Source organism: Tachyglossus aculeatus, chromosome 3 (genome assembly GCF_015852505.1).
Source record: "Tachyglossus aculeatus isolate mTacAcu1 chromosome 3, mTacAcu1.pri, whole genome shotgun sequence".
Classification (NCBI taxonomy): Eukaryota; Metazoa; Chordata; class Mammalia; order Monotremata; family Tachyglossidae; genus Tachyglossus; species Tachyglossus aculeatus.
In genome coordinates this window covers 21,320,054-21,347,945 of record NC_052068.1, presented here as the reverse complement: position 1 = coordinate 21,347,945, position 27,892 = coordinate 21,320,054, and the positions used below count along the sequence as shown (strand labels likewise).

The window sequence follows — 27,892 nt, the reverse complement described above, 5'->3', positions numbered from 1 at the left end:
CCCATTTTACAGATGAGGTAACTGAGGCCCGGAGAAGTCAAGTGACTTGCCCAAAGTCACCCAGCTAATTGGCGGAGCCGGGATTTGAACCCATGACCTCTGACTCCAAAGCCCGTGCTCTTTCCCACTGAGCCATGCTGCTTCTCTAAGATATAAGATAATCGGGTTGGACACGGTCCCTGTCCCACACAGGGCTCACGGTCTTAATCCCCCCTTTACAGATGAGGGAACCGAGGCCCAGAGAAGTGAAGTGGCTTCAAGGTCACGCAGCAGACAAGTGGCGGGGCCGGGATTAGAATCCGTGACCTTCTGACTCCCGTGTGCTATCCACAAGGCCATGCTGCTTCTCATTTATTGATCACCGGGGAGCCAGGAGGTCTGGCCAGCGAGGGGGTCAGGGTTTACTCGCTTTTCCAGAGGTCCAAGGCCGGGAATCTACTAGAAAGGCAGACTCTGTTGGCAGTGATTCAATCATTCCGCCGGACTCATCGACCGACTGACTTCCTCTCTGGAGCAGCCGAGCTCTGATTTGATCCTCAGCTCCACTCGAGATTACTCTCCACGCCACAGATTTCTCTCCTTGCCACCTATTTCCTGGTGGGAAACTGCCACCAGACCCCCCTTCTGAGCCTGTCTTTGGGGGGCCTCTACGCTCCCCTCTGCGGATCCCCCAATGCCCCTGGTAAGCAAGCTTGTCTCTAGACAGTAAGCTCACTGTGGGCAGGGGATGTGCCTGTTGACTGTAGTACTGACCTCTCCCAAGCGCTCAGTCCAGTGATCTGCACGCAGGGATCACTCGATAAACACGAAGGAATGAATGACTAAATAATCGCAGAAACAATTGGGGCATTGTGAAGCGCCAAGCACTGCGCTGCTGTGCGGGAGCTAAAGCACGGGGCTCCCGGGGGGAGGGCGAACGGCTACTTTCGCCCCCATTTTCCAGTTAGGGAAACTGAGGCACCGAGCAGTTACGTGGCAGCAGGCAGGAGGGGAAGGCCCCCTGGCGTAGACTAAGCCCGCTGTGGGTGGGGATGGTCTCTCTATTGCTGCATTGTAATACTACTACTAATGATGGTATTTGCTAAGTGTTTACTATCAATCGTATTTATTGAGCGCTTACTGCATGCAGGGCACTGTACTAAGCGCTTGGGAAGTACAAGTTGGCAACATATAGAGACGGTCCCTACCCAACAGTGGGCTCACAGTCTAGAAGGGGGAGACAGAGAACAAAACATATTAACAAAATAAAATAAATAGGATATGTACAAGTAAAATAAAGTAATAAATATGTGCAAATATATACATATATACAGGTTTTGTGTTCCAAGCACTCTTCTAAGCACTGGGGTAGAAGCAGGGTAATCAGGCTGTCCCATGTGGGGCTCACACTTTTAATCCCCATTTCACAGACGAGGTAACTGAGGCCCAGAGAAGTGAAGCGACTTGCCCAAGGTCACCCAGCAGCCAAGCGGCAGAGCCGGGATTAGAACCCACGTCCTCTGATTCCCCAGCCCGTGCTCTTTCCACTACGCCACGCTGCTTCTCTTGTACTTTCCAAGCGCTCAGTACAGCGCTCTGGACGCAGGAAGCGCTCCCTAAATACAGGGTCTGTGTCCAACAGGATTTGCTTGTATCCGCCACAGTGCCGGGCACATAGTAGATACCGAACAAATACCGTGATTATTGCTGCTCCTCCTCCCCATGGCCCTCCCTCCCTCCGCCCTACCCCCTTCCCCGCCCCACAGCGCTTGGGTATATTTGTACATATTTATTACTCTATTTTATTATTGATGTGTATATATCTACAACTGTATTTATTCTGATGGTATTGACACCTACTTGTTTTGTTTTGCTATCTGTCTCCCCCTTCTAGACTGTGAGCCCGCTGTTGGGCAGGGACCGTCTCTATGTGCTGCCAACTTGTACTTCCCAAGCGCTTAGTACAGTGCTCTGCACACAGTAAGCGCTCAATAAATACGATTGAATGAATGGTCTCTCTCCGTAGCCAAATTGTACTTTCCAAGCACTTAGTCCAGTGCTCAGCACACAGTCACCATCCAATAAATACGATTGAAGGAATGAATGAACGAGAAGCAGTGTGGCTTGGTGGAAAGACCACGGATTTGGGAGTCAGAGGTTGTGGGTTCTAATTCAATCGTATTTATTGAGCGCTTACTGTGTGCAGAGCACTGTACTAAGCGCTTGGGAAGTACAAGTCCCACTTCTGCCACTTGTCAGCTGTGTGACTTTGGGCAAGTCACTTTACTCCTCCGGGCCTCTGTTCCCTCATCTGTAAAATGGGGTTGAAGCCTGTGAGCCCTTCGTGGGACACCCTGATTACCTTGTATCTACCCCAGCACTTACAGCACTTTATTATTTCACTTCTCTGGGCCTCAGTGACCTCATCTGTCAAATAGGGATGAAGACGGTGAGCCCCACGTGGGACAACCTGACGCCCTTGTATCCCCCCAGCGCTTAGAACAGCACTTGGCATATAGTAAGTGCTTAAATACCATCATTATTATTATTATTATTATCATTATGATGACTGAGTGCTTGTACAATGTGGCAACAGATAGAGACAGTCCCTATCCAACAACAGGCTCACAGTCTAGAATCACAGTCTACTTTCCAAGCATTTAGTCCACTGCTCTGCACACGGTAAGCGCTTAGAACAGTGCTCAGCGCTCAGAACAGTGCTTTGCACATAGTAAGCGCTTAATAAATGCCATCAAAAAAAAAAAAGCGCTCCCTAAATACCACTGAATGAAGCCTTGAATGTCTACTTGTTTTATTTTGTTGTCTGTCGCCCGGCCCAACCCCTTCTAGACTGTGAGCCCGTTGTTGGGCAAGGATTGCCTCTCTCTGTGGCCAAATTGTACTTTCCAAGCGCTTGGCCCAGTGCTCTGCACAGAGTAAGGGCTCCATCAATAGCAGCAGTGTGGCCTAGTGGAAAGAGCCCGGGCTTGGGAGTCAGAGGTCACGGGTTCTAATCCCAACTCCGCCCCTTGTCTAGTGTGTGACCTTGGACAAGTCACTTAACTTCTCTGCGCCTCAGTTCCCTTATCACAGGACTGTGAGCCCCACGTGGGACAACCTGATGACCTTGCATCCTCCCCGGTGCTTAGAACAGTGCTTGGCACGTAGTAAGCACTTAACAAATACTACCATTATTATTTCACTTCTCTGGGCCTCAGTTCCCTCATCTGTAAAATGGGGATGAAGACTGTGAGCCCCAGGTGGGACAACCTGATTACCTTGTAATAATAATGATGGCTTCTGTTAAGTACTTACTATGTGCCAGGCACTGTTCTAAGCGCTGGGGGAGATACAAGGTGATCAAGTTGTCCCACGTGGGGCTCACAGTCTTCATCCCCATTTTACAGATGAGGTAATTGAGGCACAGAAAGTGACTTGCCCAAGGTCACACAGCTGACCAGTGGCGGAGCCGGAATTAGAACCCATGACCTCTGACTCCCAAGCCCGGCCTCTTTCCACTGAGCCTCGCTGCAGTGCTTAGAGCAGCACTTGGGCACATAGTAAGCGCTTAAATACCATCACTATTTATTATTTCACTTCTCTGGGCCTCAGTGACCTCATCTGTCAAATAGGGATGAAGACGGTGAGCCCCACGTGGGACAACCTGACGACCTTGTATCCCCCCAGCTCTTAGAACAGCACTTGGCACATAGTAAGCGCTTAACAGATCCCATCATTATTTATTACTACTTCACTTCTCTGGGCCTCAGTTCCCTCATCTATCAAATGGGGATGAAGACGGTGAGCCCCATGTGGGACAACCTGATGACCTTGTATCCCCCCCAGCTCTTAGAACGGCACTTGACACAGAGTAAGCGCTTAACAGATCCCATCATTATTTATTCCTACTTCACTTCTCTGGGCCTCAGTTCCCTCATCTGTCAAATGGGGATGAAGACGGTGAGCCCCATGTAGAACAACCTGATGACCTTGTATCCCCCCCCCAGCACTTAGACCAGCGCTTGGCACATAGTAAGCGCTTTACAGATACCATCACTATTTATTATTATTTCACTTCTCTGGGCCTCGGTGACCTCATCTGTAAAACGGGGATGAAGATGGTGGGCCCCAAGTGGGACAACCTGATGACCTTGTATCCCCCCAGTGCTCAGAGCAGCACTTGGCACATAGTAAGCACTTAACAGATCCCATCATTATTTATTATTACTTCACTTCTCTGGGCCTTAGTGACCTCATCTGTCAAATGGGGATGAAGATGGTGAGCCCTACGGGGGACAACCTGATGACCTCATATCCTCCCAGCACTTAGATCAGCGCTTGGCACAAATACCACCATTAGTGCTTAACAAATCCCATCATTATTTATTATTATTTCACTTCTCTGGGCCTCAGAGACCTCATCTGTCAAATGGGGATGAAGACGGTGAGCCCCACGTGGGACAACCTGACAACCTTGTATCCCCCCCATTCATTCATTCATTCAATCGTATTTATTGAGTGCATACTGCATGCAGCGCACTGTACTAAGCGCTTGGGAAGTACAAGTTGGCAACATATAGAGATGGTCCCTACCCAACAATGGGCTCACAGTCTAGAAGACAGAGCAGCTTAGAGCAGCACTTAGCACATAGTAAGCGCTAAACAGATCCCATCATTATTATTTCACTCCTCTGGCCTCAGTTCCCTCATCTGTCAAATGGGGATGAAGACTGTAAGCCCCAAGGGGGACAGCCTGACGACCTTGTATCCCCCCAGAGCTTAGAGCAGCACTTGGCGCATAGTAAGCGCTTAACAAATGCCGTCATTATTTATTATTACTTCACTCCTCTAGGCCTCAGTTCCCTTATCTGTCAAATGGGGATGAAGACCGTGAGCCCCAAGGGGGACAGCCTGACGACCTTGTATCCCCCCCACCCCCGGCGCTTAGAGCGACGCTTGGCACATAGTAAGCGCTCAACAGAGCCCATCATTACTTATTACTATTTCACTCCTCTGGGACCCAGTTCCCTCATCTGTCTTTGGTGAGCCCCATGTGGGACAACCTGATCACCTTGTAACCTCCCCAGCGCTTAGAGCAGTGTTCTGCACATAGTAAGCGCTTAACAAATGCCATCATTATTTATTATTACTTCACTCCTCTGGGCTTCAGTTCCCTCATCTGTCAAATAGGGATGAAGACTGTGAGCCCCAAGGGGGACAGCCTGACGACCTTGTAACCACACCCCCCCAACATTTAGAGCAGCACTTGGCGCATAGTAAGTGCTTAACAAATGCCGTCATTATTTATTATTACCTTCATTCCTCTGGGCCTCAGTTCCCTCATCTGTCAAATGGGGATGAAGACTGTGAGCCCCAAGGAGGACAGCCTGATGACCTTGTATCCCGAGCAGTGCTTAGCACACAGTAAGCGCTTAACTTACACAGTAAGCGTCCCCCTCTCCATCCCCCCATCTTACCTCCTTCCCTTCCCCACAGTACCTGTATATATGTTTGTACATATTTATTACTCTATTTTACTTGTACATATCTATTCTATTTATTTTATTTTGTTAGTATGTTTGGTTTTGTTCGGTCTCCCCCTTCTAGACTGTGAGCCCACTGTTGGGTAGGGACCGTCTCTATATGTTGCCAACTTGTACTTCCCAAGCGCTTAGTACAGTGCTCTGTACACAGTAAGCACTCAATAAATACGACTGATTGATTGATTAACAGATCCCATCACTACTTAGTATTATTTCACTTCTCTGGGCCTCAGTTCCCTTATCTGTCAAATGGGGATGAAGACTGTGAGCCCCAAGGGGGACAGCCTGATGACCTTGTATCCCCCCAGAGCTTAGAGCAGCACTTGGCACATAGTAAGCGCTTAACAAATGCCGTCATTATTTATTATTACTTCACTCCTCTGGGCCTCAGTTCCCTCATCTGTCAAATGGGGATGAAGACTGTGAGCCCCAAGGAGGACAGCCTGATGACCTTGTATCCTCCACGACGCTTAGCACACAGTAAGCGCTTAACAGATCCCATCATCACTTAGTATTATTTCACTCCTCCGGGCCTCAGTTCCCTTATCTGTCAAATGGGGATGAGGTCTGTGAGCCCCAAGGAGGAAAGCCTGACAACCTTGTACCCCGAGCGGCGCTTGGCACACAGTAAGCGCTTAACAGATCCCATCACTACTTAGTATTATTTCACTCCTCTGGGCCTCAGTTCCCTCATCTGTCAAATGGTGATGAAGACTGTGAGCCCCAAGGGGGACAGCCTGATGACCTCGTATCCCCCTCCCACCCCACCCCCACCCCGGCACTTGGCACACAGTAAGCGCTTAACAGATCCCATCATTACTTAGCATTATTTCACTCCTCTGGGCCTCAGTTCCATCATCTGTCAAATGGGGATGAAGACTGTGAGTCCCAAGGGGGACAGCCTGACGACCTTGTACCCCAAGCGGCGCTTAGCACACAGTAAGCGCTTAACAGATCCCATCATTACTTAGCATTATTTCACTCCTCTGGGCCTCAGTTCCCTCATCTGTCAAATGGGGATGAAGACCGTGAGTCCCAAGGGGGACAGCCTGACGACCTTGTACCCCAAGCGGCGCTTAGCACACAGTAAGCGCTTAACAGATCCCATCATTACTTAGCATTATTTCACTCCTCTGGGCCTCAGTTCCCTCATCTGTCAAATGGTGATGAAGCCTGTGAGCCCCAAGGGGGACAGCCTGATGACCTCATATCCCCCCAGGCACTTGGCACACAGTAAGCGCTTAACAGATCCCATCATTACTTAGCATTATTTCACTCCTCAGGGCCTCAGTTCCCTCATCTGTCAAATGGGGATGAAGACTGTGAGTCCCAAGGGGGACAGCCTGACGACCTTGTACCCTGAGCGGTGCTTAGCACACAGTAAGTGCTTAACAGATCCCATCATTACTTAGCATTATTTCACTCCTCCGGGCCTCAGTTCCCTCACCTGTCACATGGGGGTGAAGACTGTGAGCCCCAAGGGGGACAGCCTGACGACCTTGTAACTACCGCCCCCCCCCCAGCGTTTAGAGCAGCGCTTGGTGCATAGTAAGTGCTTAACAAATGCCGTCTTTATTATTACTTCATTCCTCTGGGCCTCAGTTCCCTCATCTGTCAAATGGTGATGAAGACGGTGAACCCCAAGGAGGACAGCCTGATGACCTTGTATCCCCCCCGGCTCTTGGCACACAGTAAGCGCTTAACAGATCCCATCATTACTTAGCATTATTTCACTCCTCTGGGCCTCAGTTCCCTCATCTGTCAAATGGGGGTGAAGACTGTGAACCCCAAGGAGGGCAGCCTGATGACCTTGTAGCCCCCCCGGCGCTTAGCACACAGTACGAGCTTAACAGATCCCATCATTACTTAGTATTATTTCACTCCTCTGGGCCTCAGTTCCCTCATCTGTCAAATGGGGGTGAAGACTGTGAGCCCCAAGGGGGACAGCCTGACGACCTTGTAACCGCCCCCCCCACCCCCAGCGTTTAGAGCAGCGCTTGGTGCATAGTAAGCGCTTAACAAATGCCATCATTATTTATTACTACTTCACTCCTCTGGGCCTCAGTTCCCTCATCTGTCAAATGGGGATGAAGACTGCGAACCCCAAGGAGGACAGCCTGATGACCTTGTATCCCCCCCGGCGCTTGGCACACAGTAAGCGCTTAACAGATCCCATCATTACTTAGCATTATTTCACTCCTCTGGGCCTCAGTTCCCTCATCTGTCAAATGGGGATGAAGACTGTGAGCCCCAAGGGGGACAGCCTGACGACCTTGTATCCCCCCCAGGGTGCTTAGCACACAGTAAGCGCTTAACAGATCCCATCATTACTTGGTATTATTTCACTCCTCCGGGCCTCAGTTCCCTCATCTGTCAAATGGGGATGAAGACTGTGAGCCCCAAGGGGGACAGCCTGACGACCTTGTATCCCCCCCAGGGTGCTTAGCACACAGTAAGCGCTTAACAGATCCCATCATTACTTGGTATTATTTCACTCCTCCGGGCCTCAGTTCCCTCATCCGTCAAATGGGGGTGAAGGCTGTGAGCCCCAAGGGGGACAGCCTGACGACCTTGTAACCCCCCCGCTCCCAGCGCTTAGAGCATAGTAAGCGCTCAGCAGATACCGGGACGCCGACTATTGTTGTGACCAGGGTTTTTAGGAGGGGGTCCCGGGGCCCCGGGGTCCTCACCCCCTGCGGGTCCTTGACGAAGTAGCTTCCGCTGGAGCCCTGGTAGATGCGCTCGGGGTAGATGGCCCGCTCGCTGGCCAGCTCGGCCCGCCGCACCACGTCGCCGAACTCGGGGTCGTCCGGGAACTCGTTGCGCTCCCGCTGGGCCTGGGCCTGGGCCGCCGCCGCCGCCGCCGCCGCCTGGGCCTGGGCCTGGGCCCCCGCCGCCTGGGCCGCCGCCCCGGTCCCGCAGCCCCCGGACCCGCAGGCCCCGGCCCCCGCCGCGCCCCGCTCCAGCAGCGGCTGCCGCTCGCGGTCCCTGTCCCGGCCCCGGCCCCGGCCCCGTCCCGGGGAGCCCGGGGGCGAGGGGCCCGGCCCGGCCGACACCCGCACCCCGACGCCCGGCACCTGCGGGATGTAAGGGGCGCCGGCGGGGCCGGGGGCTAAGGCGGCTAAGGCGGCGGGGACCGGGACGGGGACGGGGACCGGGCCGCCGCCCGAGGTGTAGTCCGGGGGCTGCGCCCGCTCCGGGGACACCAGGGGGCTGGTCTCGTCCATCCCTCAGGACGACCCCCGGCTCTCCCTCAGGCGGCCCAACGGCTGTCTCGGAGGCCGACCCCCGGTTCTCTCTGAGCAGGCTCCCCACTTTCTGAGGCGGCCCCCCGGCTCTCTCTGAGGCGGCCCCCGGTTCTCTCTGAGAAGGCGACCCCCGGTTCTCCCTGAGCAGGCCCCCCCGCTTTCTGAGGCGGCCCCCCGGCTCTCCCTCAGGCGGCCCCCCGCTTCCGAGGCGGCCCCCCCCCCGCTTTCTGAGGCGGCCCCCCGGCTCTCCCTCAGGCGGCCCCCCGCTTCTGAGGCGGCCCCCCGGCTCTCCCTGAGGCGGCCCCCGGTTCTCCCTGAGCAGGCCCCCCGCTTTCTGAGGCGGCCCCCCGGTTCTCTCTGAGAAAGCTCCCCGCTCTCTGAGGCGGCCCCCCGGTTCTCTCTGAGCAGGCTCCCCACTTTCTGAGGCGGCCCCCCGGCTCTCTCTGAGGCGGCCCCCGGTTCTCCCTTGAGAAGGCCCCCCGCTTTCTGAGAGGGCCCCCCGGTTCTCTCCCTTAGGCGGCCTCCGGTTCTCTCTGAGCAGGCTCCCCGCTTTCTGAGGCGGCCCCCCGGTTCTCTCTGAGAAAGCTCCCCGCTTTCCGAGGCGGCCCCCCGGTTCTCTCTCTGAGGCGGCCCCCGGTTCTCCCTGAGCAGGCTCCGCGCTTTCTGAGGCGGCCCCCCGGCTCTCCTTTAGGCGGCCCCCCGGTTCTGTGAGGCAGCCCCCGGCTCTCCCTCAGGCGGGCCCCCCTGTTCTCTGAGGTCAGCCCCCGGCTCTCCCTGAGGCTGCCCCCCTGCTCTCTGAGGCAGCCCCCGGTTCTCTGATGCAGCCCTCGGCTGTCCCTGAGGCCGCCCCCCGGCTCCCCCTCAGCCCCGGGGAGAAGAGGGAGGGGGGAGGGGCGCGACCAATCCGCGACCGCCTCCGCGGGGGGCCGGGCCAATCAGCGGGCCGCTCGCGGCAGCCCCCGCCCAGCGGCCCCCTGTTTCCATGGCGACCAGGGAGCACGGCCCCTCGCGCGGGCTCGGACCCATCCGCGGGCTCGGGCCGAGCGGCGGCGTCGGTGACGTCACTTCCTGTCCCGGCCCCAGCTGCTGAGGGAGCTCGGCCCCGCCTCATTCATTCATTCATTCATTCATTCATTCATTCATTCATTCATTCATTCAATCATTCAATTGTATTTATTGAGCGCTTTCTGTGTTCAGAGTAATGGACTAAGCGCTTGGAAAGTACAATTCAGCAGTCCCCTTTGCCCAGACCCGCCCCCTTCACTCTACCTCCCTCCCCACTCCTCAGCACTTTCATTCAATCAATCAATCATCAATCGTATTTATTGAGCGCTTACTGTGTGCAGAGCACTGGACTAAGCGCTTGGGAAGTACAAGTTGGCAACATAGAGAGACAGACCCTACCCAACAGTGGGCTCACAGTCTAAAAGGGGGAGACAGAGAACAAAACCAAACATACTGACAAAATAAAATAAATAGAATAGATAGGTACAATCAATCAATCGTATTTATTGAGCGCTTACTGTGTGCAGAGCACTGGACTAAGCGCTTGGGAAGTACAAATTGGCAACATCTAGAGACCGTCCCTACCCAACAGTGGGCTCACAGTCTAAAAGGGGGAGACAGAGAACAAAACCAAACATACTAACAAAATAAAATAAATAGAATAGATATGTACAAGTAAAATAAATAAATAAATAAATAGAGTAATGACTATGTACAAACATATATCCATATATACAGGTGCTGTGGGGAAGGGAAGGAGGTAAGGCAGGGCAGATGGAGAGGGGGACGAGGGGGAGAGGAAGGAAGGGGCTCAGTCTGGGAAGGCCTCCTGGAGGAGGTGAGCTCTCAGTAGGGCCTTGAAGGGAGGAAGAGAGCTAGCTTGGCGGATGGGCAGAGGGAGGGCATTCCAGGCCAGGGGGAGGATGTGGGCCCGGGGTCGATGGTGGGACAGGCGAGAACGAGGCCCGGTGAGGAGATCAGCGGCCGAGGAGCGGAGGGTGCGGGCTGGGCTGGAGAAGGACGAAGGGAGGTGAGGTAGGAGGGGGCGAGGGGATGGACAGCCTTGAAGCCCAGGGTGAGGAACATATAGAGACAGTCCCTACCCAACAGTAGGCTCACACTCTAGAAGACTGAGCACTCACTGTGTGCAGAGCACTGTACTAAGCACTTGGGAAGTACAAGTTGGCAACATAGAGAGACGGTCCCTACCCAACAGTGGGCTCACAGTCTAGAAGACTGAGCACTCACTGTGTGCAGAGCACTGTACTAAGCGCTTGGGAAGTACAGTTCTGCAACAGAGACAGCCCCTACCCAACAACTGCCTCATTGTCATCTGTGGTGGGGACCGTCTCTATATATTGCCAACTTGTACTTTCCAAGCGCTTAGTACAGTGCTCTGCACACAGTAAGTGCTCAATAAATACGATTGAATGAATGAATCTGTGTGACTTTGGGCAAATCACTTAACTTCTCTGCGCCTCAGTTACCTCATCTGTAAAATGGGGGTTGACCGTGAGCCCCACGTGGGACAACCTGATCACCTTGTAACCTCATTGTCATCTCTTCCCCCTCCTCCCCCTCCCCATCCCACCCGCCTTACCTCCCTCCCCTCCCCACTGCACCTGAATATATGTATATATGTCTGTACGTATTTATTACTCTGTATTTATTTTATTTGTACATATTTATTTTATTTTGTTAATATGTTTTGTTTCGTTCTGTCTCCCGCTTCTAGACTGTGAGCCGACTGTTGGGTAGGGACCGTCTCTATATGTTGCCAACTTGTACTTCCCAAGTGCTTAGTACAGTGCCCTGAACACAGTAAGTGCTCAATGAATTTGATTGAATGAATGAATGAATCTGTGGTCGGGACCATCTCTATATGTTGCCAACTTGTACTTCCCAAGCGCTTAGTCCAGTGCTCTGCACACAGTAAGCGCTCAATAAATACGATTGAATGAATGAATCTGTGTGACTTTGGGCAAGTCACTTCTCTGCGCCTCAGTTACCTCATCTGTAAAATGGGGGTTGACTGTGAGCCCCCTGTGGGACAACCTGATCGCCTTGTAACCTCCCCAGAGCTTAGAACAGTGCTTTGCACATAGTAAGTGCTTAATAAATGCCATTAGTATTATTATTAGAAGGGGGAGACAGGCATCAATACCATCATATTTGTATATATGAGCCCGCCTTCCAGACTGTGAGCCTGCTGTTGGGTAGGGACCGTCTCTATATGTTGCAAACTTGTCCTTCCCAAGTGCTTAGTACAGTGCTCTGCACACAGTAAGCGCTCAATAAATACAACTGAATGAATGAATGAATTATCCTATTTATATTAATGATGTGTATATATCTATAATTTCTATTTATATTGATGCTATTGAGGCCTGTTTACTTGTTTAGATGTCCAGCCCCCCACTTCTAGACTGTGAGCCCTGTGGGGGCAGAGATTGTCTCTCTGTTGCTGGGCTGTACTTTCCAAGCGCTTAGAACAGTACTTTACACATAGTAAGCATTAACAAATACCATAATAATAATAATAGACATGTTTCCTGCCCACGAGGAGCTTAGTGGAGTGGAAGATAGACATTAAAATAAATTACAGACATATATGTAAATGCTGTAGGGCTAAGGTTAGCACACTGTTGGGTAGGGACTGTCTCTATATGTTGCCAACTTGTACTTCCCAAGCGCTTAGTACAGTGCTCTGCACACAGTAAGCGCTCAATAAATATGATTGATTGATTGATGAATAAAGGGTAACCAAGTATTCATTCATTCATTCAATCGTATTTATTGAGCACTTACTATGTGCAGAGCACTGTACTAAGCACTTGGGAAGTACAAGTTGGCAACATCTAGAGACGGTCCCTACCCAACAGTGGGCTCACAGTCTAGAAGGGGGAGACGGAGAACAAAACAAAACATATTAACAAAATAAAATAAATAGAATAAATAGGTACAAATAAAATAAGTTCAACTGCAATAAGGAAAGGAGAGGAAGTAGGGGAAATGAGGCTTAGGAGGTGGGGAGAGTGATCAATCAGTCAATCAATCAATCAATCGTATTTATTGAGCGCTTACTGTGTGCAGAGCACTGGACTAAGCGCTTGGGAAGTACAAGTTGGCAACATCTAGAGACGGTCCCTACCCAACAGTGGGCTCACAGTCTGGAAGGGGGAGACGGAGAACAAAACAAAACATATTAACCAAATAAAATAAATAGAATAAATATGTACAAATAAAATAAGTACAAGTGCAATAAGGAAAGGAGAGGAAGTAGGGGAAATGAGGCTTAGGAGGTGGGGAGAGTGATCAATCAGTCAATCAATCAATCAATCGTATTTATTGAGCGCTTACTGTGTGCAGAGCACTGTACTAAGCGCTTGGGAAGTACAGGTTGGCAACATATAGAGACGGTCCTTACCCAACAGTGGGCTCACAGTCTAGAAGGGGGAGACAGAGAACAAAACAAAGCATATTAACAAAATAAAATAAATAGAATAAATATGTACAAATAAAATAAGTACAAGTGCAATAAGGAAAGGAGAGGAAGTAGGGGAAATGAGGCTTAGGAGGCGGGGAGAGTGATCATCTTCTGGCTATGAAGAGGGAGGGTGTTCCAGGCCAGAAGGAGGACATGGGTGAGGGATAGATAGGGAGATAGACAAGAGGGAGGTACAGTGAGTAAGTTAGTGTTGGAGGGGCAAAATGAACATGCTCAGCTGCAATAAGAAATCAGCAAGGCCCCACTAGTTTAAGGAGACAAGGATTAAATAAGGAGAGGTCCCCTATGAAAACAGGGCCAGGACTTGAAAAAGTATAGCTAAAGTATGACAAAAAAACTTTGAGAAGCAATGTTGATGCTGGCCAAAACACCGGAGTCGCGTGGGGGAGTAAAGAATTACTCAAAGGATCGTTTTCCCATGTAAGCTTTTATTATCCCGTCCCATTTCCCTCCCAGGACTGCTCTGGACTTAGGTCCTTTTGGGTGTAACGTACGCAGCGGACTCCGCTCCTTAGGGGAGGCGAGAGCCCTGAGCACTCAGCGGGAGTTGCTTATAAAGCTATATCTGGGGCTCATGGCACTTGTGAATGTACATATGTGTGTACATATTTGTTACTCTATTTATTTATTTATTAATCTTACTTGTACATATCTATTCTATTTATTTTATTTTGTTAGTATGTTTGGTTTTGTTCTCTGTCTCCCCCTTTTAGACTGTGAGCCCACTGTTGGGTAGGGACTGGCTCTATATGTTGCCAACTTGTACTTCCCAAGCGCTTAGTACAGTGCTCTGCACACAGTAAGTGCTCAATAAATACGATTGATGATGATGATGATGATGATGATGAATTGGCTCTGTTCTCCCTCGTGAGGCTAGCATCACTTGTTGCCGGACAGAATGGCGGTAGTGATCGTCCGCCCACCTCCTCTTCATGGACCTTGCCAGCTCAGCGCCTTCATTGCCCCTTCTGCAGTTCTTGTCCACTCACCCGCACGCCGGCCTCAGTGTGGCCTAGTAGAATCAATCAATCAATCGTATTTATTGAGCGCTTACTGTGTGCAGGGCACTGGACTGAGCGCTTGGGAAGTACAAGTTGGCAACATATAGAGACGGTCCCTACCCAACAGTGGGCTCACAGTCTAGAAGGGGGAGACACAACAAAACAAAACATATTAATAAAATAAAATAAATATGTACGAATAAAATAAATAAAGATTAATAAATACATACAAACATATATACATATATGCAGGTGCTGTGGGGAGGGGAGGGAGGTAAGGCGGGTGGGATGGGGAGGGGGAGGAGGGGGAGAGATGACAATGAGGTTACAAGGTGATCAGAGAACAAAACCACACGTATTAACAAAATAAAATAAATAGAATAGATATGTACAAGTAAAATAGAGTAATAAATATGTACGAACATATATACAGATATATGTATATATATACATATATACAAACATATATATACAGATATACATATATATCTACTGTATATATACATATATACAGTAGAAAAAGCAAGGGCCTGGGAATCAGAAGACCCGGGTTCTAATCCCAGCTCCGCCACTCATCTGCTGTGTGACCTTGGGCAAGTCACTTAATTTCACTGTGCCTCGGTTTCCTCATCTGTAAAATGGGGATTTAAGACTGTGAGCCCCATGTGGGACAGGGACTGTGTCCAACCCGATTATCTTGTATCCAGGCCAGTGCTTAGTACAGTGCCTGGCACAAAGTCAGCACTTAAAAAATACCACTATCACTACCACTATCACTATTATTAACAAACAATAGGTTGCTAAGGGAAATATCAAAATTGCTTTGTCATTAACCAGAGCAGTTCCTCTTTCTCAGGCTTCTGTCCTGAATGGCCAGATTTAGTCGTTCTCTGGGACGATTTGGGAATCAATCAATCACTCAATCAATCAATCGTATTTATTGAGCGCTTACTGTGTGCAGAGCACTGTACTAAGCGCTTGGGAAGTACAAGTTGGCAACATATAGAGACAGTCCCTACCCAACAGTGGGCTCACAGTCTAGATGGGGGAGACAGAGAAGGCCTATTGGAAGGACCGTGGCCCTGGGAGTCATAGGGATATGGGTTCTAATCCCAACTCTGCCCCTTGTCGGCTGTGTGACCTTGGGAAAGTGACTTCACGTCTCTGTGCCTCAATTACTTCCTCTGTAAAACGGGCGTTAAGATTGTGTGCCCTACGTGGGACAGGGACTGTGTCTAACCCAATTATCTTGTATCTAGCCCAGTGCTTAGTACAATGCCTGGCACATAGTAAGCACTTAACGAATACCCCCCCCCAAAAAAAAATAAAAAGAAAAAGAAGGTAGTCACTTTTGGATTAGATGGCAGGACTATTCTCACAGAAACAATGACAGTAAGCAATCCTGGGGTGGGGTTGGGGCAGAGAATGTGGGGGAGGATAAGATCTAGAACCTAAAAGAGGAAAAGGCTAATAGCTACAGAAAATTCAGATAAGCTGAATGGGGGCAGGGAAGTAAGAGAAAGGGGGCTGAGAAAGGAAATAACTTGACTTTGACTGTCAACCCCATGTGGGACAGGAACTATGTCCAACTTGATTACCTTGTATCTACCCCAGCACTTAGTACAGTGCTTGGTACACAGTAAACACTTAACAAAAACTGTGATCTTGCCGTTGAGTGGGGAGCCGTGTCCACCGAGTCTGTTGTACTAGCCCCTCGTGAGCGGGGATTGTCTCTCTTTGTTGCTGACTTGTACTTTCCAAGCGCTTAGTCCAGTGCTCTGCATTCATTCAGTCGTATTTATTGAGCGCTTACTGTGTGCAAAGCACTGGACTAAGCGCTTGGGAAGTAGAGGTTGGCAACATATAGAGACGGTCCCTACGCAACAGTGGGCTCACAGTCTGCACACAGTAAGCGCTCAACAAATATGATTGAATGAATGAATGAATAAATGCTACATGTTTTGTTTTTTGTCTGTGTCCCCCTTCTAGACTGTGAGCGGGTAGGGACCGTCTCTATATGTTGCCGACTTGTACTTCCCAAGTGCTTAGTACAGTGCTCTGCACACAAGAAGCACTCAATAAATACGATTGAATGAATGAATACATGAATGAATTCACTCTGCTGCCTGCATGCAATCATAATTATTGAGCACTTACTGTGTGCAGAGCACTGTACTAAGTGCTTGGGAGAGTACAATACAACAATAAACGGATGCATTCCCTGCCCACAACGAGCTTACAGTCTAGAGGGGTTGCCTCGTTCTCGCCTGTCCCGCCGTCGACTCCCGGCCCACGTCATCCCCCAGGCCTGGAATGCCCTCCTTCTGCCCATCCGCCAAGCTAGCTCTCTTCCTCCCTTCAAGGCCCTACTGAGAGCTCACCTCCTCCAGGAGGCCTTCCCACATTGAGCCCCTTCCTTCCTCTCCCCCTCGTCCCCATCTCCATTCCCCCCATCTTACCCCCTTTCCTTCCCCACAGCACCTGTGTATATGCATATATGTTTGTACATATTTATTATTCTATTCATTTATTTATTTATCTTACTTGTACATATCTATTCTATTTATTTTATTTTGTTAGTATGTTTGGTTTTGTTCTCTGTCTCCCCCTTCTAGACTGTGAGCCCACTGTTGGGTAGGGACTGTCTCTATATGTTGCCAACTTATACTTCCCAAGTGCATAGTACAGTGCTCTGCACACAGTAAACGCTCAATAAATATGATTGATTGATTGATTCAGTTCATGCCACCCGACTCCTCACGAACCTCCAGTGGTTGCCCATCCGCCTTCGCATCAAACAGAAACTCCTAAACATTAGCTTTAAAGCACTCAATCAGCTTGCCCCCTCCTACCTTATCTCACTGATTTCCTACTTCAGTCCATCCCACATACTTCCTTTCTCTACAAATACCATTATTCATTTATTCATTCTCTAGCGCCGGCTTGCTTATTGCACCTCGTCACTCACGTCCAACCCCTTTGCTACAGTTTCCCTTTGGCTTGGAACTCCCTCTTCCTCCATAATCAATCAATCGTATTTATTGAGCGCTTACTGTGTGCAGAGCACTGTACTAAGCGCTTGGGAAGTACAAGTTGGCAACATATAGAGACGGTCCCTACGCAACAGTGGGCTCACAGTCTCCATAAATGCCAGACCACCACACTGCCCACCTTCCAAGCCTTATTAAGGCCACATCTCCTCCAAGGAGCCTTCTCCGATCAGTCCCCTTTTTCGCCACTTCCCCCTCCCTTCTGCAACATCTTCTCACTTGTCATTCATTTTCATTCAATCGTACCCCGTAAGCACTTGATAGAGAAGAGAAGCAGCGTGGCTCAGTGGAAAGAGCCCGGGCTTTGGAGTCAGAGGTCATGGGTTCAAATCCTGGCTCTGCCACTTGTCAGCTGTGTGACTTTGGGCAAGTCACTTCACTTCTCTGGGCCTCAGCTCCCTCATCTGTAAAATGGAGATTAAGACTGGGAGCCCCTCGGGGGACAACTGGATCACCTTGTAACCTCCCCAGCGCTTAGAACAGTGCTTTGCACATAGTAAGCGCTTAATAAATGCCATTATTATTATTATTGATATTCACCCCACCCTCAGCTCCATTTTAATGTCTTTCTCCCCCTCTAGACTGTAAATTCACTGTGGGCAGGTAATGTATCTACCAACTCCATTGTATTGTTCTCTCCCAAGCCCTTAGTGCAGTGGTTTGCACACAGTAAGCGCTCAATAATAATAATAATAATGGTGGCATTTGTTAAGCGCTTACTATATACAAAGCACTGTTCTAAGCGCTGGGGGATACGAGGTGATTAGGTTGTCCCACGTGGGGCTCACAGTCTTAATCCCCATTTTCCAGATGAGGGAACTGAGGCCCAGAGAAGTGAAGTGACTTGCCCAAAGTCACACAGCAGACAAGTGGTGGAGCCAGGATTAGAACCCATGGCCTCTGGCTCCCAAGCCAGTGCTCTTTCCACTTAGTCATACTGATTGATTGACTGCTCTGCCACAGAAAGCACTCAATGACTACCATTGATTGATTGATTGATTGATTGATTAACGCCAACCTACTCACTGTACCTCAATCTCGTCTACCTTGCTGTCAAACCATCCCGTCATCGACCCCTCGCCCATTTCTTCCCTCTGGCCTGACACTCCCTCCTCCTTTGTATCCGACAGACCACCACTCTCCCCACCTCCAAAGCCTTATTGAAATCACAGCTCCTTCTAGAGATCTTGCCTCATTCATTCACGCAATTGTATTTACTGAGCGCTCTATGTGTGCAAAGCACTATACTAAGCTCTAGAGAGAGTACAATCTAACAACAGACACGTTCCCTGCCCGCAACGAGCTCACAGTCTAGAGGGGGAGACAGACATTAAAATACATAAATAATAGATATGTACGTATGTGCAGTGGGGATGGAAGAGAGGATGAGTGAAGGAGCAAGTAAGAGTGGTGCAAAAGGGAGTGGGGGAAGAGAGGAGGGCTTGGTCAGCGAAGGCTTCTTGGAGGAGATGTGCTTTCAATAAGATTTTGAAGCAGGGGAGAGCAATTTTGTGTCTGATATGAGGAAGGAGAGCATTCCAGGCCAGAGATAGGATGTGGGCGAGAGTCAACGGAGAGATAGACGAGATGGAGGTACAGTGAGGTCAACATTAGAGGAACAGAACGGAACCCACTAAGCCCTCATTTCCTTTAATCCCTCTGCCCTCTGTTTCACCCTAATACGTGGATCTATACCCTCTAAACACTTGATATTTGCCTCATCCTCAGCACTGATGAACGTATCTATAATTTATTTTAATATCTGCCTCCCCCTCTAGACTGCAAGCTCCTTGTGAGCAGGGAGCGTGTTTACCAACCCCATTATATTGTACTTTCCCAAACCTTAGTTCAGAGCTGTGCATGCAGTAAGTACTCAATAAATACCATTGATAATAATAATAATAATAATAACGATGGTATTTGTTAAGCGTTTACTATGTGCAAAGCACTGTTCTAAGCGCTGGGGGGATACAAGGTAATCAGGTGGGCCCATGTGGGGCTCACAGTCTCAATCCCCATTTTACAGATGAGGGAACTGAGGCACAGAGAATAATAATAATAATAATAATGGCATTTATTAAGCGCTTACTATGTGCAAAGCACTGTTCTAAGCGCTGGGGAGGTTACAAGGTGATCAGGTTGTCCCACAGGGGGCTCACAGTCTTAACCCCCATTTTACAGATGAGGCAACTGAGGTCCAGAGAAGTTAAGTGACTTGCCCAAAGTCACACAGCTGACAAGTGGCAGAGCCAGGATTTGAACCCATGACCTCTGACTCCAAAGCCCGGGCTCTTTCCGCTGAGCCACGCTGCTTCTCTAAGAGAAGTGAAGTGACTTGCCATTGCACTGGGAGGAGGGGGGACTCCAGTCTGATAGATTGATTGATTGATTGATTGATTCCTAACCTCTGACCTCATTAGGTTGTAAACTGCCAGTGGGCAAGAATCATGTCTTCCGCCTCGTTTGTATTCTCCTAAACAGTGAGTACAGACCTCTGTACACATACTATTGATTGACTGAGCAAACTTAAATGCAAAATATACTACTAATTGTCTTACAAGTGTTGAGGAATAGGCGCCGGCCATGCGGAAGATTCTATAAGTGAGGAGGGCCTACATTAATCAAAGTGGCCCCGCTCTGTCTTGTGTGGGCCGTTATCTCCTGATAACATCCTGATAACAGGGATTTTGACACTAATCAGACCATGATAGACAAAGGGGGTTAACTTAACTCAGGATCTAGGAATGCCAAGGTTTTGCGGTGGGAATCCTACCAAATAAAAGACGAAGACGCAGCTGGGATCGGGGCTGTTTGTCATTTGTACCCCATCCCGGGGTGAACGGGCAGACACCCACCTTTCCTCCTTTCGCTCATCTGTGACTCACTGTCTTCGAGTCGTTCCTGACCCAATCATGGGTACGAATCCTTACTTCACTCCACCCACCATAGTCACCCGGCCATGGATGGTCACGCGGAGATCGTTTTATTCCTAACACAAGGGTACGACCAAAGAAGACCACATAGTTAAATTATAGGAAGAGGTGGGAATCAATGTAATCCAGGAGAAATGTGCAGCAGAATTCAGTCAGTCAGGCAATCGTATTTATTGAATGTTTACTGTGTGCAGAGCTCTGTACTAAGCACTTAGGAGAGTACAACATAACAATACAGCAGACTCATTCTCTGCCCACAATGAGCTTACAGTCTAGAGGGGGGAGACAGCTATTAGTATTTATTTTGTTTCGTTAGTATGTTCGGTTTTGTTCTCTGTCTCCCCCTTTTAGACTGTGAGCCCTCTGTTGGGTAGGGACTGTCTCTATATGTTGCCAATTTGTACTTCCCAAGCGCTTAGTACAGTGCTCTGCACATAGTAAGCGCTCAATAAATACGATTGATGATGATGATTAGTAAAAATAAATTACAGATTTGTAGGGAAGCAGTGTGGCTTAGGGGAAAGAGCCTGGGCTTGGGAATCAAAGGACATGGGTTCTAATCCCAGTTCCGCCACTCGTCTGCTGTGTGATGGTGGGCAAGTCACTTAACATAATAATAATGGTATTTGTTAAGCGTGTGTCGAGCACTATTTTAAGCGCTTTGATAGATACGAGGTTGTCCCACAGTCTTCATCCCCATGTTACAGATGAGGTAACTGAGACACAGAGAAGTTACTTGACTTGCCTAAAGTCACACAACAGACAAGTGGTGGTGCCGGGATTAGAACTCACAACCTCTGACTCCCAAGCCCGTTCTCTTTCCACTAAGCCACGCTGCTTCTCTGTGCCTCAGTTACTTCATCTCTAAAACAGGGATGAGGACTGTGAGCCCCAGTGGGGCAACCTGATTACCTTCTATCTACCCCAGAGCTTAGAACAGTGCTGGGCACATAATAAGCACCTAACAAATACTGTAATTATTATTATTATTACCTAAGTGCTGTGGAGCTGGGAGGGGGAATGAATAAAGGGAGCAAGTCAGGACGACGCAGAAGGGAGTGGAAGAAAAGGCCTCTTCTTCTCCCACTCCCCCAGACTCACCGGAAAAGGAGGAGGTGTCGGTTTCCTTCTCACCCCCCAATGTCGCTTTCGCACTATCCCTCCTCCCCCTTCCTTTTCCTTCCCTTCCTTTGAAGCCCACATTATTCGCCTCTACCACCCCCTCCAGATTCTTGTAGCCGTCATCTACCGCCCTCCGGGCCCCACTTCCAACTTCTTTAACGACTTTGACCCCTTCCTCACATTCCTTCTCTCCTTCTCCATGCCCACTCTGATCCTCGGAGACTTCAATATCCACATGGATATCCCTAACGACTCCTCTGCCGCCCGCCTTCTATCTCTCCTTGACGCTGCCAACCTCTTCCTCCACCCCACCTCACCCACTCACCAACTTGGTCATACCCTCGACCTCATCATCTCCTACCGCTGCACTGTGTCCACCCTCACCAACTCTGTGATCCCTCTCTCTGATCATAATCTTCTCACCTGCCTCCTCACTCACACTCCTTTCCCCTGTAAATCCGTATTACTCCCTCACAGAGATCTCCGCTCTCTGGACCCCACCCATCTTTCGGAGCGCCTCACACCCCACCTCGCCGCCCTCATCTCTCTACCCAGTCTTGATGATCAGATTACTGCTCTCAACTCTACCCTTTCTACTCAGCTAGACTCGCTCGCTCCCCTGTCCCTTCGCCGCTCTCGCACCACTAACCCACAGCCCTGGATCACTGCCACTGTCCGCCTCCTTCGCTCTTATGCTCGAGCTGCTGAACGCTGCTGACGAAAGTCTAAACACCATGCCAACCTCGTTCACTTCAAGTTTATCCTTTCCTGCCTTAACTCAGCCCTCTCTTCTGCCAGACAAAACTATTTCTCCTCCCTTATTGACACCCATGCCCATCACCCCCGCCAGCTCTTCCGTACATTCAACTCCCTTCTCAGGCCCCCGGTTCCTCCCCCTCCTCCTTCCCTCACCCCCAACGATCTGGCCTCCTACTTCATTAACAAAATTAAATCCATCAGGTCCGACCTCCCCAAAGTCTCTTCCCCCCTTTCTCCAACCCCCCGGCTCTCAACACTCTCTGCTACTCTCCCATCCTTCCCAGCGGTATCCTCAGAGGAACTCTCCTCCCTCCTCTCAAGTGCTACTCCGGCCACCTGTGCTTCTGACCCCATTCCCTCTCATCTTATGAAATCTCTCGCTCCATCCCTTCTCCCCTCCTTAACTTCCATCTTCAACCGCTCACTCTCCACTGGTTCCTTCCCCTCTGCCTTCAAACATGCCCATGTCTCTCCCATCCTAAAAAAACCCTCTCTTGACCCCACCTTCTAGTTATCGTCCCATATCCCTCCTACCATTCCTTTCCAAACTCCTTGAACGAGTTGTCTACACGCGCTGCCTAGAATTCCTCAACAACAACTCTCTCCTCGACCCCCTCCAGTCTGGCTTCCGTCCCCTTCATTCCACGGAAACTGCGCTCTCAAAGGTCACCAATGACCTCCTGCTTGCCAAATCCAACGGCTCATACTCTGTCCTAATCCTCCTCGACCTCTCAGCTGCCTTTGACACTGTGGCCCACCCCCTTCTCCTCAACACGCTACCTGACCTTGGCTTCACAGACTCCGTCCTCTCCTGGTTCTCCTCTTATCTCTCCGGTCGTTCTTTCTCAGTCTCTTTTGCAGGCTCCTCCTCCCCCTCCCATCCTCTTACTGTGGGGGTTCCCCAAGGTTCAGTGCTTGGTCCCCTTCTGTTCTCAATCTACACTCACTCCCTTGGTGACCTCATTCGCTCCCACGGCTTCAACTATCATCTCTACGCTGATGACACCCAGATCTCCATCTCTGCCCCTGCTCTCTCCCCCTCCCTCCAGGCTCGCATCTCCTCCTGCCTTCAGGACATCTCCATCTGGATGTCCGCCCGCCACCTAAAGCTCAACATGTCGAAGACTGAGCTCCTTGTCTTCCCTCCCAAACCTTGTCCTCTCCCTGACTTTCCCATCTCTGTTGACGGCACTACCATCCTTCCCGTCTCACAAGCCCGCAACCTTGGTGTCATCCTCGACTCCGCTCTCTCATTCACCCCTCACATCCAAGCCGTCACCAAAACCTGCTGGTCTCAGCTCCGCAACATTGCCAAGATCCGCCCTTTCCTCTCCATCCAAACCGCTACCCTGCTAATTCAAGCTCTCATCCTATCCCGTCTGGACTACTGCACTAGCCTTCTCTCTGATCTCCCATCCTCGTGTCTCTCTCCACTTCAATCCATACTTCATGCTGCTGCCCGGATTATCTTTGTCCAGAAACGCTCTGGACATATTACTCCCCTCCTCAAAAACCTCCAATGGCTACCGATCAATCTGCGCATCAGGCAGAAACTCCTCACCCTGGGCTTCAAGGCTCTCCATCACCTCGCCCCCTCCTACCTCACCTCCCTTCTGTCCTTCTCCAGCCCAGCCCGCACCCTCCGCTCCTCCAACACTAATCTCCTCACTGTACCTCGCTCTCGCTTGTCCCGCCATCGACCCCCGGCCCACGTCATCCCCCGGGCCTGGAATGCCCTCCCTCTGCCCATCCGCCAAGCTAGCTCTCTTCCTCCCTTCAAGGCCCTGCTGAGAGCTCACCTCCTCCAGGAGGCCTTCCCAGACTGAGCCCCTTCTTTCCTCTCCCCCTCGCCCCCCTCTCCATCCTCCCGTCTTACCTCCTTCCCTTCCCCACAGCACCTGTATATATGTATATATGGTTGTACATATTTATTACTCTATTTATTTATTTATTTATTTATTTTACTTGTACATTTCTATCCTACTTATTTTATTTTGTTGGTATGTTTGGTTCTGTTCTCTGTCTCCCCCTTTTAGACTGTGAGCCCACTGTTGGGTAGGGACTGTCTCTATGTGATGCCAATTTGTACTTCCCAAGCGCTTAGTACAGTGCTCTGCACATAGTAAGCGCTCAATAAATACGATTGATTGATTGATTGATTGATTGAAAGGAGGGCCTGGTCAAGGAAGGCCTCTTTGAGATGTGCCTTCAACGAGGCTTCGAAGAGGGGAAGAGCAATTCTCTGCCACTGGGGATTAAGACTGTGAGTCCCATGTGGGACAACCTAATAACCCTGTATCTATCCCAGTGCTTCGAACAGTGCTCAGCGCATAGTAATCGATTAACAAATACAATTATTAGTATTATTATTATATGAAGAAAGAGGGCCTTCCAGGCCAGAGGCAAGATATGGGTGAGAAGTCGACGACAAGGAGGTTGAGATCGAGGTACAGATTGAGAAGCAGCGTGGCCCAGTGGAAAGAGCACGGGCTTGGGAGCCAGAGATAATGGATTCTAATCCCGCCTCCGCCACTTGTCAGCTGTGGGACTTTGGGCAAGTCACTTAACTTCTCTGAACCTCAGTTACCTCATCTGGAAAATGAGGATTAAGACTGTGAGCTCCACGTGGGACAACCTGATTATCTTGTATCTAGAGAAGCAGCGTGGCTCAGTGGGAAGAGCACGGGCTTTGGAGTCAGAGGTCATGGGTTCAAATCCTTGCTCCGCCAATTGTCAGCTGTGTGACTTTGGGCAAGTCACTTCACTTCTTCTAGACTGTGAGCCCACTGTTGGGTAGGGACTGTCTCTATATGTTGCCAACTTGTACTTCCCAAGCGCTTAGTACAGTGCTCTGCACACAGTAAGCGCTCAGTAAATACGATTGATTGATTGATTCTCTGTGCCTCCCTTCCCTCATCTGTAAAATGGGGATTAAGACTGTGAGCCCCACGTGGGACAACCTGATCTCCTTGTAACCTCCCCAGTGCTTAGAACAGTGTTTTGCACATAGTAAGCACTTAATAAATGCCATTATTATTATTATAATTATCATCATCATCAATCGTATTTATTGAGCGCTTACTATGTGCAGAGCACTGTACTAAGCGCTTGCACTGTACTAAGCGCTTATGACCTCGGTGCCTCAGTACCCAAGCCCATTGTTGGGTAGGGACCGTCTCTAAATGTTGCCAACTTGTACTTCCCAAGTGCTTAGTACAGTGCTCTGCACACAGTAAGCTCTCAGTAAATACAATTGAATGAATGAATGAATGCTTGGAACAGTGCTTGGCACATGATGTTATCGACAAGTAGGGGGTAAAATAAGTTAACCCGTGTAAATTGGCCGCAGGGTTCGAGAACCCAAGGTGGTGACACAGATAGGAAAAATGACTCGGAGACTTGAGTTCAGATAGAGCAGTAGAAGTAGGAAAGGTGACTGCTCACCCCTTTCACCTCCCGAGAGGTCCGAGTGACAAACAGCCCCGATTCCAGCCGCTTCTTCCCTTTTATTCGGTTCCTTATCTGAGCTACACAAACGATTCCCGTGCGTGCGAAACTTTGGCACCCTGTTGTGAGAAGATATTAGCAGGAGACATCATCCACACGGGATGGGGACATTTTAGACAGGTCGTGGCCGCTTAGATCAGTGTCAGCCCTCCTCGATTACAGAATCTTCCGCGAGTCCGACGCCTCTCCCTCATATACCCTGCCGTTGAGCCCTGCATGCAATGGAGTCGGTTATGCTAAGCCTTTAGGGAAAATGCAGCCAAGGCCGCTTCTGCTGGAGTACCCAGCTAGGGTGGACAACAATAGTAAGCACTTAACAAATATCATTATTATTATTACATTATTATTATTATTACTCTTACTGTGGGGGTTCCCCAAGGTTCAGTGCTTGGTCCCCTTCTGTTCTCAATCTACACTCACTCCCTTGGTGACCTCATTCGCTCCCACGGCTTCAACTATCATCTCTACGCTGATGACACCCAGATCTACATCTCTGCCCCTGCTCTCTCCCCCTCCCTCCAGGCTCGCATCTCCTCCTGCCTTCAGGACATCTCCATCTGGATGTCCGCCCGCCACCTAAAGCTCAACATGTCGAAGACTGAGCTCCTTGTCTTCCCTCCCAAACCTTGTCCTCTCCCTGACTTTCCCATCTCTGTTGACGGCACTACCATCCTTCCCGTCTCACAAGCCCGCAACCTTGGTGTCATCCTCGACTCCGCTCTCTCATTCACCCCTCACATCCAAGCCGTCACCAAAACCTGCCGGTCTCAGCTCCGCAACATTGCCAAGATCCGCCCTTTCCTCTCCATCCAAACCGCTACCCTGCTAATTCAAGCTCTCATCCTATCCCGTCTGGACTACTGCACTAGCCTTCTCTCTGATCTCCCATCCTCGTGTCTCTCTCCACTTCAATCCATACTTCATGCTGCTGCCCGGATTATCTTTGTCCAGAAACGCTCTGGACATATTACTCCCCTCCTCAAAACCTCCAATGGCTACCGATCAATCTGCGCATCAAGCAGAAACTCCTCACCCTGGGCTTCAAGGCTCTCCATCACCTCGCCCCCTCCTACCTCACCTCCCTTCTCTCCTTCTACTGCCCAGCCCGCACCCTCCGCTCCTCCAACACTAATCTCCTCACTGTACCTCGCTCTCGCCTGTCCCGCCATCGACCCCCGGCCCACGTCATCCCCCGGGCCTGGAATGCCCTCCCTCTGCCCCTCCGCCAAGCTAGCTCTCTTCCTCCCTTCAAGGCCCTGCTGAGAGCTCACCTCCTCCAGGAGGCCTTCCCAGACTGAGCCCCTTCTTTCCTCTCCCCCTCGTCCCCCTCTCCATCCTCCCGTCTTACCTCCTTCCCTTCCCCACAGCACCTGTATATATGTATATATGGTTGTACATATTTATTACTCTATTTATCTATTTATTTATTTATTTTACTTGTACATTTCTATCCTACTTATTTTATTTTGTTGGTATGTTTGGTTCTGTTCTCTGTCTCCCCCTTTTAGACTGTGAGCCCACTGTTGGGTAGGGACTGTCTCTATGTGATGCCAATTTGTACTTCCCAAGCGCTTAGTACAGTGCTCTGCACATAGTAAGCGCTCAATAAATACGATTGATTGATTGATTGATTGATTACAGTGAGAAGGTTAGCATTAGAGAGGCTAAGTGTGAAGGTTGGGTTGAAGCTCGCTGAGGTACTTGGGCTGGATGAATGAAAACGAATTTTCTCCTTCCTCTAGCCCTGGCGAGGCCCTCCGCCCCGCACAAAGATGGCGTCGGCGGCCCTGAGCCGACCAATGAGAAATAGCGTTGCTGCCGGTTACCTTGGTAACATCCAATCAGCAGCCGAGATGCTTTAGGGACAATGCAGTCAAGGCCGCTTCTGCTGGAGTACCCAGCTAGGGTGGATAACAATAGTAAGCGCTTAACAAATACCATTATTATTATTATTATTATTACAGTGAGAAGGTTAGCATTAGAGGAGCGAAGTGTGAAGGCTGGGTTGAAACTCGCTGAGGCACTTGGGCTGGATGAATGAAAACGAATTTCCTCCTCCTCTAACCCTGGCGAAGCCCTCCGCCCCGCACAAAGATGGCGTCGGCGGCCCTGAGCCGACCAATGAGAAATAGCGTTGCTGCCGGTTACCTTGGTAACATCCAATCAGCAGCCGAGATGCTTTAGGGACAATGCAGTCAAGGCCGCTTCTGCTGGAGTACCCAGCTAGGGTGGATAAC

General features: G+C 50.0%; 1 protein-coding gene across 1 annotated transcript in view; it reads right to left on the bottom strand.

The window, feature by feature from the left end:
- Positions 1 to 8,895, bottom strand: part of PI4K2A (phosphatidylinositol 4-kinase type 2 alpha) — a 56,354-nt gene extending 47,459 nt beyond the window's left edge. Inside the window, exon 1 of the mRNA XM_038744139.1 lies at positions 8,213 to 8,895. Within this exon, the coding sequence (XP_038600067.1) occupies positions 8,213 to 8,749 (537 nt within the window). The 5' untranslated portion in view covers positions 8,750 to 8,895. The remainder of the gene's footprint in view (positions 1 to 8,212) is intronic.
- Between the last annotated feature and the right edge of the window lie 18,997 nt (positions 8,896 to 27,892).